At 20.7% G+C, this 14,386-nt stretch overlaps 2 protein-coding genes across 2 annotated transcripts; both read left to right on the top strand.

Moving 5' to 3' along the window:
- Positions 1-629: 629 nt before the first annotated feature.
- Positions 630-1,850, top strand: LOC128960129 (oxysterols receptor LXR-alpha-like). The gene is made up of 5 exons (XM_054306201.1): positions 630-677; positions 764-1,228; positions 1,297-1,428; positions 1,503-1,564; positions 1,643-1,850. The coding sequence occupies exons 1-5, from the start codon at positions 663-665 to the stop codon at positions 1,848-1,850; spliced, it is 882 nt and encodes a 293-aa protein (XP_054162176.1). The 5' UTR covers positions 630-662.
- Positions 1,851-2,788: 938 nt separating this feature from the next.
- LOC128960128 (uncharacterized oxidoreductase SSP0419-like) lies at positions 2,789-3,819 on the top strand. The gene is made up of 3 exons (XM_054306200.1): positions 2,789-3,279; positions 3,359-3,465; positions 3,549-3,819. The coding sequence occupies exons 1-3, from the start codon at positions 2,818-2,820 to the stop codon at positions 3,817-3,819; spliced, it is 840 nt and encodes a 279-aa protein (XP_054162175.1). The 5' UTR covers positions 2,789-2,817.
- The last annotated feature ends 10,567 nt before the right edge of the window (positions 3,820-14,386 follow it).

Genomic DNA, 14,386 nt, shown 5'->3' with positions numbered 1-14,386 from the left:
ATATATAATTATAATAAATCTGTCAAGGTTAAATTTAATAAATCAATAATTAATAAAAAAAACATATTTATCATAATCACCATAGAGACTTAAATGTTTTCATCGTATTTACTTAATATTGTAATAATAAATACTTTAAATATGTTGATATAAATTTATTAAATTGAAAAAATCATCATTTATATCTATTCAATAAAATACAAACAAGTAAACAATATTTATAGATTTTTAAAATTTAAATAATAAATACATTTTGTATAATTTATTTACTATATTAACAATTAAAGATGAAATATTGTCCAGTTTGTGGTGATATAGCATTAAGTAGTTATAAAATATTTATTATTTAATTTTTAAACATTTAAAAAAAAAGATTTTAATTAATTTATTTATAACAGATAGATATTTTGGGATTTACACGTGTATACCGTGTAAATCATTTTTTAGACGGATAATCCTGTCATCAATGGTATGTTAATTAAATTATATATTTATAGTTATTACAAATATATATTTTTTTTAAATCAGTAACTATTTTATGTTTATTTTAATTATCTAATTAGAAATATAATCTAAAATGTGCTAAAAATAATAATAACTGTTCAATAAATATTGAAAATAGAAAAAGATGTATTAAATGTCGATTTGATAAGTGTATCAAAATGGGAATGAAAAAGGTTTGTTATGAAAAAAAATTATATAAAGTATATTTTTATTATTACTACAATTATTGCTAATTAATATTTTAAACTTAATTATTTAGCAATTAGTAAATATTAAAAAAGTAAAATATTTGAATGAAAATATTTCGTCAACAATAGTCAATTCAGGCAAACAATTATCTGATCGATTAATGACACAACAATTACCACAAGTATTGATTAGTAAACAAATTGAAGATTACAGTCCACTAAACGATATGGAAAGACATCGGCTCCGGGAGCTATTTGACTCAACCCAAGTGTTTGCATATTTATTTAGTCGTAATCATAAACATATTGTTCATATACCAGACGGATCAGTACATCAGCGCATGGATCAGGTATACGGTAGACGGGGTGACAGAAACATTCAACATGTGATAACAATGTGTCGATCGTTGTCGACATTCAACTACTTGATCCAAAGCGATCAGTTGGCAATCGTTAAGTACGGACACTCAGATCTACTTAATCTTAGATTTTCATATAACTATCACATGAATGCCGAGTGCTGTGAAATAGCTGTCGTATGTATGATTTTTTTAGTGATATTTAAAAATTAAATAATTAATTAATAGTATTATTATTATTTTAGGACAAAAATACAGTATTACTATTTCATTATAATCTAATGAAACCTAATTCAGAAAGTGTATATACTGCCCGGATCAATTATCATCATTATTTTAATCAAATATGGGATCAAGATTATATTATTTTATATTTGGTATTTTAATTATAAATTCAAACAAACTATTTTTAATTTAATAATTCAATTATTATTATTATTTTTTAAAAAAGTTAATGGCCATAACAATTTTCAATCCGAGTCGACCACATATTACACATCAATCAGTCATTAGGTATTGTATTAATAAAACTACAGTAATTTTATATTTAGAGTTTGAAAATATATATAATTATTATCTTATTTATTATAGATGTGAACGACAACTGTATATTCATTTACTGCACCGGTATCTTAAACTCAAGTATCGTCGGGAAACTCATACAATGATTGCACAGTATATGACAGCCCTATCATTGTTGAAGCAAATGAATGATATATTTATTGAATATTCACATCAATTATATGATAAATATTATGGACCACTAATGAGAGAAATTCGTGATTTTAGTTTAAAGTAATTGTTTTAAATGATCATTATATTAGTCAATATAAAATATTTGTATTTTTTTAAATATTTATCCTTTTTAATGAAATATACATAAATATATCGATAGAATAAAATAATTTTTTTATTAAATATTAAATTGAGTAATCTATATTGAAATAATTATTTTTATACATAATGTTTGATAATTTAAACTAATTGGTAATGTAGTTTAATTTATTGTATTACTTATTTATCTGATGTACATAAATCATACATTTTATATTATTTGATACATAAATTATATTTGAATTGATATTTTTATTTAGTTAATAATATTAATAGTGGATAATAATTATTGTATTATGTGTACATTATTTTCAAAAATTTATGTATTTTTTAATTATGTATATTCTTTTAAACAATTCATTAAAAAAATAAAATAAAATGTTTTTTATTTATGATGATATTGCAAAATATATCTAGAAATTGCTTAAATATGAATTATAATAAACTAATATTTTTAATTTTTATTATTCAATTTGCAATTTGTGTCCGCATTTGTATATAATAATTTTTCAGACATTAAATCAAAAGTATTGGGAAAATAATTATAAATTTTCTTCATTTAAATTAAAGTAATAATATTAACTTAATTATTACTGATTACAAAAATTGATTGATTAAAACCTTAAAATAAATTATTTAAAAAAAAACTATATTTTGCTATACACAATAACTTTATATTTATAATAAATTAGAAGACATAAATATTATTATCTAAAACTAAATTTTTAAAAATGATAATTATTATAAATAAACAGTAGAGTATATAAAACAATATATCCATAGCAATTATCTAATAGTATAATAATTATGATAAAATTTTTTTTAACTAATATACAGTACAGCTGTAAATAATTTTTAATTTTACACTATTTATTATTGAATGGTTAGCTTTAATTTAATAGAAATACAATAACAACAAAATCTAAACAAAAATGTCAATTAAACCGGACTTCACGGGCAAAGTGGCAATTGTCACGTGTTCGAGTTCGGGTGTAGGCGCGGCCATTGCCATAGCCCTGGCCCGTGCCGGTGCACGTGTTGTGATCAGCGGTCGGTACGCATTAAAAGTCAATGCCGTGGCCAACGAGTGTCATAAAGTGTCACCGAATAAACTCAAACCAATTGAGGTTATGGTAGACATGTTGAGACCCGAAGACTTGCAACGATTGATACGACAAACCATTGAACGGCACAATCGTTTAGATATTTTGGTCAACTGTTGTAATCTTAAAGCAATGACCAGATTTACGGACAACGACTTTATGGACAAATATCGGCAAACACTAGACCTGAATCTACACTCTCTCGTCTATTTGACACATCTATGTGTACCACATTTGGAGCAAACACGGGGAACGATAGTTAACATATCAACTATCGGTGCTTACGCTACTGTATATATATATATACTGTATTTTAAACAAAAAAAAATCATAAAATTATAATTATATTTTCTTTGTTTTATTAAACAAGTTTACTGAATATACGCCTAATTGTATGGCCAAAAGTGCTCTAAATATGTTTACAGAGTGTATGGCCAGTGATTTGGCCACAAAAGGGATTCGGGTTAACTCAGTAAAGTGGGTGATGTTTACACATATTTTATTTTTATTACTCAAACTTTTTTTTAAAAAACTTTATTTAACTTTTCACTTATTAATAGTCACGGACCTATAATCGACTATCAGTTTACAGAAAACGGTGGGCGTCGCCGCCCGAAACCACGTAAACGCAAACATATTGAAGCGGACGCAGTTAGCGAAGCGTACGGTCGCCAGTGTCCTGCGGGTCGGGCCGGAACTGGGATGGATGTGTCCAATGCTGTACTGTATTTGGCATCAGATAACGCCTCGTTTGTCACAGGAGTTCATCATGTGATAGATGGCGGACATTTGGCCGCAGGTTTGACACCAATTGTAAAAATTGTAAATTAATTGCTAATTATAATTATATATATTTTTAAAACTATTTATTGTTTTATTTTTTTATTTAATAAACGCATATTTATCATTGCATTTTATTTTTATTTTATCGAATCTAATTAGTGGTAATTTTATTTGATAACAATTATTGTTGAATAAAAGTAATATAAATGAGTAATAAAGTTAAAATTAATCTTAAATGATTGTTAAGTTAATTTATCATTAAAAAAATCTCCTATTTAACAAATTAAATATTAGTAGAATTTTATATTAATAAATTGATAAAATTATTTTTTTATTATATAATATTTTAGTTATTTAGCAATAATGTATCATTTATTCAATCTAAAAAAATTCAATAATATAATGAATAAAAAACAAAAATTATTTGAAATCAATTTTATTAGTTATTTAATAAAAGTAATAACAAAAGTTAAATCAAAAGTTTTAGTTTTAATACATAATTCCTAATTATCATTAAATTTTAATTAATAAAATGACAATTTATTAGTTGCATAGAAAATTCAATGCCGTATTCATATTTGATGAGTTAGGTTAACCTAATCCCAAACAGATGGCTACACCGAGTAGGCCAATGGCAGCACACAACTGTCCCGGCTCACAACATGCATTGCCACAAATCTTTTCACCAGGGTTACAGGTTGGCAACTGGGCCATTGTTGCAGCTAGAAGTTTTTTTAAAACAAATATAATTTTATTAAATATAGTTTAGTAAAAACTATTATAACACATTGAAATGTTTACTGTTACCAGTATAAATTAAAAAGTCAAATAAAATTTATATATTGTAATATAATTTTTTTATAAATTTACATACCAAACAATAGGCCAAATATTACTACCATAAAAATAATTGAACGCATCGTTGTATAAGTTGATAAAATTTACTTTTAGTCAAAATACTATATTTGAATATAAATTGATATATTTTAAAACTAAACTACAAGCTTATATACATTTAAAAGTAATTTGTCATGTAATTTATATATTTTAAATATTTAAATTTCTAAACAAAAAATAATAAAAACAATATCGTGTGATATTAATTTTACAAAATCATTTGGACAAAAATTTAGTTTTAAAATATTTAATAATTTTGTTTCTTAATGTCATGATTTTTTAAAAATATAATTTAATAACTGGTCATGTAGTAAATTATTAAATATATATAGTTAGTAAGTGCATGTAATATCTAGATAAACATGTCAATTGTGGGTTTTTCAAATTTTAATCTTGATCATTAAAAAATATTATTACATATATTTTCTCTGTTTTTAAATAATCTAAATCATTAATACTAAATATACTTTATTATATATAGTGTATATATATTTTATAAAAATAAAATTACACTATATTATGAGTAAAATAATCAATCATTTTAACTATAATATTAAACATTATAGAGAACAATAAATATATTTTGTCATTATAACATTTTATAACATACAAAATAAATTATATGTTTTTCTATAATCAAATCATATTGAACTATTTTTTTTATATAAAATAACATAAACTTTTTAGTTAATAAAAATTAGATTAACTATACTTTAATTACTAGTTTGTTATAAGACCATTTTTTCTATGTAATAATTTTATTGGTAATTTTAATAATTATTAGATAAATTATAGATTTTTATATATTAAATTATTAGAAATTAATTATAACAAAAAATATAAATATAACTATTGATGTTTATTTTCTACTTAAGTAGTATACTAGGCACTTGGACCGGATTAAAAAGATAACAGGGGTAGACTAGGTGAAACTAATCCGATTATCGCTAATCCCCTACTAATCCGCTTATCGTTAATCCGATCACTCCGGGCGTAAAAGTTATGAATGAAATAGTATTACTACATGTAGTAGTAGTACTATTATCCATTCATAAATTATGTAAGTGCGTAAAAGTGGTATTATTCAATATGTCACGTGACATATTGCATCACAATAAATTAAAATATCTCTTATTGTGCACCTATTTTTTGATTTATTATTTTTATTTTATTAAATACAGTTAAAGTTAAATACAATTAAATGGTTAAATACAATTAAATGGTTAAATACAATTAATTTATAACTAATTACTAATGAGAATAATATTCGCTGATATTTTTTATAAAATTATAATGGCCGTAGTTTTTGCTATGTGCAAAATACTCAATATAAATTTTATTTTCTAAATAATTACACTTGTGTTTTAAATATAAATATTTATTATCATATGCATTAATAATAATTAACTGAAATCCAATGTTCCCCAATTCATCAGACAGTGTCACTAAATAGTCTTGCATATAATCCCAGTCTGATGTTAGCAATGGATTATTCCATTTGAAGCACGCGTTTATACACAACTTATAACTTTTTGCGACCAATAATTTATCACTGTATCTTTTAGCGCCAATTAAACGAAACCACTCATTATTATTTGTCAATGACTTGTACTTAAAATTATCACAATGCCAACTATACCCTAAAAGTATAGCTTTATATCCACTATTATTATCGTTGTGGTGAAATGTTATTACACTGCGTTTCTTTTTACTCTTTGTTAAATACTTATGCATTTCAATTTTAGTGATATTGTTTAAAGAATTTAAATAGTTATGATTTAATGATGGTATATCATTGTTCTCATTAATAGATTTATACTTATTAATATTATTAATAATAATATTTTCTTTATTATCACTCTCTTGCTGACGAAATACTTTACTAATAGTTTCATTTACTTTAAACTCCATTATAAATAATCAACACAATATTATGATGTCACTAAATAATAAAATAACTGAATAAGTATAATAAGTTAAATAAAATAAAGTGAACTCATTAATTTATGAGAAACTAATCTATGCATTTAGTATACTGATATACAATACTTGCAATGAGTTTTGTAATTTATAACTCATGCGCACTAAGTGTTCAATAAATGTTGACTCAATCACATGTATATCAATTTAATTATTAATGATGCAATACTTACTATTATTTATATAACAATTAGATATGATTATTTTTATTGTTTCAAAAATTTATATATTATAATTTAAACGATAACAAATTATACTAAAATTATTGACAACTAATAATTGTAATACTAGTTATGTATCAACTAACAATAATTTAATAATAAAGTACTTTAAAATATTAATATACTTATAATATTACCTGTTTATAACATGTATAATAAGATAAATTAAATGAAGTGAACGCTTAAAGCTATGCAAAGCTAATGAAATGCGTTAACTGCTATGCAATGTTGCAATATGTGGTGCTATGTATTACGCCTGCGCACAAAGTGTAAATGCTGTTAATGCATAAATGTTGATGCAATCATATGTTTATCAAAAAATATATAAAATTATAGATGATGCAATGAGTTTCTTGATATTATTATTAACACTAATATATTACTATTATTTCTTTTACTTAAAATAATCATAAGACTAGAATAGTAGTTAACTCTTATTATAACTTAGTATAATAAGTAATAAAATAAATTTTTTGTTACAATTGAAGTAAGTTTTAATAAAATTATTTAAAATAAAAAAATGATGCAATACAAAATTCAGTAGTTCTTATTATTACACTAAAGACTATTATTATAAATAATTATAATATACTGTGAATTAAAATTGTTTATTACAAGTTTTACGATTATTTATATATTAACTAATATATATATATAACTTAAGTGCATCCATTAATACACTCTAATAGAATAATGCTAGATATTAAGATAGCTTGTATGCAATACGTTGAGCTATGTATTACGTCTGCGCAAAACCGGTTATTAAATGTTGATTCAATATAACTGGTTCAAACCGGTTTATTAGTGTTAATGCAATCACATGATTAAAGAACCGGTTATTACTAGTTTAAAAATATAGATAAAAATAATAAATTCCTAAACCTTGTTATAGTCATTATATATATATCGTAGCTATAAGTTTAATAAGGTATGTATTAGATATTGTTTATAATAAGGATTGGCTGTATATACTAGTGGTTCTGTAATAAAAATATATACATATATATATTTAGACAGTTATGATAGAAAATTTTTCGTTGAGTTATATACTAAAGATATAATACTGTTTTTTTCGAATATTAAGTTTTAAAAGCAATATTTAATTTATTTATGTTAAAGTTATATTGTATAAGTAATTTTCTTAATGCGTTGTAAAGAATATATGTATTACAGTATATTATACTGTATAGTAACTTGTAAAGTATATAAAATAAAGAGTAACTTGGTTATATTAAATCTATGTACTGTATATAAGTAATAATTAAACTACTACTTAATTTGTTATTAATAATATCTTAATTTATATTAATTATAAATATTGTACTATAAAAAATACCTATTAATTTATCTATAATGTTATAATATTATCATACTGAGTACAAGTATTAATATTACTGCATAATATTCTATTATTTTTACATTTTAGTAATATATATCTATGATATATTGTACCAAAACATATACTATTTTTGAAATATTATACTACGTCAACTTTTAATTACATTAACTATGTAAGAAAGTTTGGTCATTATTCCGGATCTTCGGATCAGTAATCCATCTCCGAGACAGATACAAGACTTCAAAATATTATTAGTTATATATAACGCAGCTATCAATAAACAGAACTTCAAATGGGTCATTCATATACACTGTGACGTAATAGATAAGCTATAAAAATTGACCATACCCCTTAATCTTTTATAAGTAATCTTTTAATTCATAAATTACGTTACAGTTCCTTATAAAATATATCTAGCTTTACTTATTGTTTTGTAAATTTTACTTATAATTCACTTTAAGGTTATATGACGGTTAACTCACAGACTAAACCGTCAAATACTAATATTATTTTATTTAATAATATATTAACTTAAAATTAATAATACATAATACATTTTATTAACATATTAAAACATATTACACATAAAAATTATTTTAAAAGAAAACTATTTTATTTTGTATTATAAATAAATCATATTGTACTATAAATTTATAAAGATACATTACTATTATGTTATATATTTATATTTCTACATTAATTTTAAATATTTGTACATTTTACTAAAATATATCTATTATTTATTGTACTCTAGCATATATTATACTAATTTTTATAATTTTACTAGTTATACATTATAATACCCTATTATGTCATAATATACATTGTATTGTACTATTATTTTTAACTATTATTGTTGTAATATAGTAGCATTGGAATAATTAATTTCTATATTTGATTATATACTAATAGACTATTTAGTACAATTATATATATTTACTTCATAGTTAATTTTATTACCATAATTTTTTTAAATAATACTATTTTATTTAATTTATTTAAATCTTTTTTCAGTATTACTTTTTTCATATTACAATTCGTATTATTAAGTTATATAACAAAATTATATTACACTATTACTGTATTATTTGACTATACTAATCTTATATTATTATATTAATACATTAAAATTATTAAACACTAATTTATTTATATTTTATTATTATTTATTCAATATAATTAAAAGTTTTATTTTTTATTACGTTTATTTTTAAAACACTATTTTAAAAAATAAATAGCTATTACAATTACACAATTTAAAATTTATTATAAAAAATAATAAATTATATTACAAATACACTATTTTACATTTTAGTTAATTTATAAACTAGTAATACAATATTTTAATAATAATTATAATAAATTAAACTATTACAATATATTTTACTATACATGTACGATATATTACTAGCAGATTAATTAAACATTATGATATATTTATAAATATTAAATAATATATCTTTATTATGATCAACGAAAACTAATATATTAATTTACATTATGACTGTTTTAACATATTATAATATGGAAATAATGATATACTATTAATAATCGTATACAGTATATCTTTTTTATATTCAATAACTTAAATAAATAACAATTTTACATTGTTTTTCAATAATACTGTCTTATTTTACACTATTTGTATATTAATTTATATATTAACTATTTTATATAACACTATTAAATTACGTTTACCTATACAATTACGTTTACCTATACAATTACAAAAGCAGATAACATACAGTTTAAATATATAATGCTATTTTTATATTTATGTTATACTGGACTACATTATACCATTAAACAGTATGACTATACTTAATTAAAGCACTAATTATTAATATAACATTATAATTAATTAGTTTTGCATTTGATAATAACTTAATATATTTGAAATACACTACACAAACTAATTTATATTAATTAATAATAGTATAATTAATAAAAAAAATGTTTAATCCAATTACACATCTAAATTATTTGATCTATAACTAACTAGCTTAAACATAATTATGTAATTATGCAGTACACTTACACTATTAAAACAGTATAACTAGGTTATACTACACTATATTCAACTAATTATTAATATAATTATAGGTTATAGCACAATATTTATAATAAATATTATTATATTTTATTTTATAACTATGTATAGTTATAAAGTATCTTTACAATAATTTACGACATAACAATGAAATATTTCTTTATAATACGTTATATTGTATCATATAATATAACTTTATTATATATAACTATATCTATACTAATTAAAAATGTTATTATAATCAATTCTCTATACACTTGTTAACAAAAATAGTAATCTATTCTGCACTATATTAGTTAAAAATATCTTAACGTGACATTATAGTACATTACAATTACCAACTCTAGATAATAGTACAACTTTATTTTACTACACAAATATATACTATAACTAATATATTCTACTACATTTACATTAATTTATTATATAATTTTGTTATATTTAACTACTTTTACACTATTTAACTAAACAATTATATAAATATAATATATACTTACATTATTTAACTCATATACAGTATAAGTATATTATACTACACTATGATCATATTAATTATTAATATAACTAAATGATATTCAACTATATTTTTATTAATTTATATTAAAAATATTATACATTACTATTATTACAATTAATTATAATATATTACTTTAACTTTTCATTAGCTGACAGTGAAATAATGGATTATTACACAATTCATATACATTCATTACAATATTATACTATATTTCTATGTTATATTCATTAAAATTACGCTACATAATAAGGTTTTTTATGTCTAATTAATAATTTATACACTATATAACAGTAATATTAAAATAAATTGCAATAGAAATAAACTATTTTACAATAAAATTATTTTATACATCACAAGTCATACATTAGTTAACAGTATAACTGTTCTATAAAACTATATTAATGCAAATTATTAAAACTTAATTTTTTATTATAATAAATTTACACTAAATTACTATATAGTTATTATATTTTACGTCTAGATTAATTTATAATATATCAATCTAAACTCAGTGCATTTACACTGATTAAGTCTATAATTGTTTTATATTGTGATACCTATATTAACTAATAAGATAATTACATTATATTAGATTACTATTATTGTAACTACCTTGTGGTATAACTACGTTAAATTTTACTAAACTTATGCTAATTTGATATTTAAAATATACTTTAAACTTAACATTATAATTTTTATATTACCTTCAAACTAATATACACTATAAATACTATACATTGTACATCATTTACTTTACTAAACATTACTATATGATTAATATTAATTTACTATACTGTACTACATTTATTTAACAAACAATGTAAATTTTTTATTACATCATCAAGCACTATAACTACACTATATATTTCAGTAAACTTAGACAAATTTAAAATATAATTATTATATATAGCACTACCATTATACTATATGACAGTATAACCTTTCTATGTTCCCCAATACTTAAAATTTCTAACAGTTTCAATATGCTATATTGTAGTAATAACACTATATTACGATAAACTTAGACTATGATGTTAACAATATTACAGATAACAATGTTTTTTAATTTAATAAATAACTTTTAAACTAGATATCAATATAACTATGTTAAAGACATTACACGTACACACATATAACTATAAGTTTAACTAAAGTTAACTATATTTACTGCAAGTATACTTAATTTGATTAATTGTGCTCTTACTTTTAATATAATTTTTCTGAATAGTTAAATTGTTTTACAATGTTTATGTATGAGTATAAAATAATATTGTTATTTTTTAGTGTTTTAGTAAACTAATTAACTATGTAACTGTTTATTTTTGTTATTTGTGTAAAAAATGTTGTACAATAAAAATGATTGATAAAAAATTACTTGTCGTTGATATTACACATAAATAACATAGAATATTTACAATTTTATGAAGTAATAATTTTGGTAATTTTAGTTTTTTGGTAGATATGGTAACAATAATTATGTAACTTCTGTAATCTATAGTTTTTAGTGTATCCATATGGTGAGATAAATGTATTATTAATATGTCTAATTGTCAATTGTTTACTTAATATAAAAAAATTAGATTCTTTATTTTATTTTATAATTTAGTGATTATTTTAAAACATGCATTATTTATTTTATCTCTAGAGTCTTTTTCAAAATGTACAATATACTTTTAAAGAATAGCTATTAGAAGATTATTTATGAGTATATATATCTAATATTTTTATTACATCACAGTATATATGAATGGCCCATTCGGGTGTTTGATCATTGGTAACTAAGTGGAAATGGGTATGATTCATCTGTTTTAACAATATTTTAACCAAACTTTGTTACACCTTATCTATTACTATTTAAACTTTAAATTAATAAATATTACATCTTCATATACGATACTGGAATCCTAGTTTACCTATTGCTAAGATGGACAGGGATTTGTGATAGTATAATGAGATAATAGATACATATCATGTATTTTATATTTAAAGCTAATAATCTTTATATTAACTAATTTACTATATCTACAACATTAATAATAAATTATAAATTTGCTTAATCAATTAAAATTTCATTAATAATAAGATTTAAAGATAGAATCGGTAATAAAATTAAATATTGTTATAATAATAAAATTGTATAAAAGTTATATTAAATTAATTAATAAAGAATTATAAATATATACAGTATAAATTACTTATAATGAAATAGTTAACTATATTTCAATTAGTGACATTGGAACGGGATTAGTGATGTTCAAACATTCACCTACTATATAAGATTAGAATATATATTAAAATTGTTTAGTATAAATCAACTAGTTATATAAATATTTAAGGTGATGCAAATATTAAATAATATATTACAAATATTACAATAAATTGTAATAGCAATTATAAAATTAGAGTAATTATAAAAATAACTTGGTATTTAATATTAATAAGTATCGTATAACTGTTATATTTTAAAACTGTTATAACTATTATGTAATTATATATATATGCAATAGTTGTGTATGTAATAATATCGTTCTAATATAAGTTTAGTAATATAAGTAAATGTATAATTATATAAAAAATATATGATTTATGAAGTTTTATTTACTGTGTTCTACTTTTCAATATACATATTTAGAAAATCAGTAAAAAATACATCTATACACATTATACTTGTACAATGACTATACTATTTATATACTATCAAATTATCCAATATCACATACTATACAAAGTAATATATACTACAACTTGAATATACAATTCATTATATAGCAAATGTCACATATATAAACTAAAGTTATTTTAAACATTATATTCAATAGTAAGTATATATAAAAATATAAATAATTTACTTGTCTCTCATAACATACTATATTTTAGTAAAATATTGGTTACTAATAGTTAATAATATAATAATATTACTGCTTAAATTAAATTATTAGTACAATAAATTAGTTATCAAAGTAAAATATAATAAAGTAATATTGTGGTTTAGTTCTCTTTGATAGTTGATACTTACTATTAATTAGATTTTATGTTACATTAATAACATAAGTTGTAAACTTAATAGATTATAGTTAAACGTAATGTATTGTTGCACAACAAATTAGTCTATAAAAATATATTAGTTACATTTTTAATAAATTATGCTGTAAATTGAAAAATATGTTAGTATATGTAGAATAATGATACTATTCAACCATGTTTTATTATAAATAATAATAAATACTAACAAAGAAATATATATCAATTGTGTTTACTAAAAATAGTTATGTTTATTACCATTTATAATACAAAAATATAATCAGTATAATTATTTTATAACCTCATCACTTTATAATTTAGTCACTAGAGTGTATAATAGTAACAATATTAGCACGACTCATATAATCTTTATTATATCAAAGTGTTACCAATTGTACACAACAGTCTATTTCTAATATCAAATTTTATATTTAATTTGTATAATGTATTACTTGCTCAGATAATGTTATAATTAATTACTAATAACCAATAATTATTACTAAATATATGCAAAGACGGTCTTTGAAATTTATTAATAATACATTTATCTCACCATATGGATACACTAAAAACTATAGATTACAGAAGTT

This window comes from Oppia nitens, unplaced genomic scaffold, assembly GCF_028296485.1.
Source record: "Oppia nitens isolate AA-2021 unplaced genomic scaffold, nextdenovo-longstitch-racon4-pilon3 scaffold4_pilon_pilon_pilon, whole genome shotgun sequence".
Taxonomy (NCBI): domain Eukaryota; kingdom Metazoa; phylum Arthropoda; class Arachnida; order Sarcoptiformes; family Oppiidae; genus Oppia; species Oppia nitens.
Note: the sequence above shows the minus strand (reverse complement) of the source record. Positions and strands in the feature narration are given on the sequence as shown.

Bases quoted from the DNA above. Each gene is read 5' to 3' on its own strand.
- LOC128960128 (XM_054306200.1), top strand. From the start codon at position 2,818: ATGTCAATTAAACCGGACTTCACGGGCAAAGTGGCAATTGTCACGTGT. The intron at 3,280-3,358 runs GTATATATATAT...TTATTAAACAAG, and splicing joins CTATCGGTGCTTACGCTACT to TTTACTGAATATACGCCTAA. The intron at 3,466-3,548 runs GTGGGTGATGTT...ACTTATTAATAG, and splicing joins ATTCGGGTTAACTCAGTAAA to TCACGGACCTATAATCGACT.
- LOC128960129 (XM_054306201.1), top strand. The intron at 1,429-1,502 runs GTATTTTAATTA...TTTTTAAAAAAG, and splicing joins ATTATATTATTTTATATTTG to TTAATGGCCATAACAATTTT. The intron at 1,565-1,642 runs GTATTGTATTAA...TATTTATTATAG, and splicing joins ACACATCAATCAGTCATTAG to ATGTGAACGACAACTGTATA.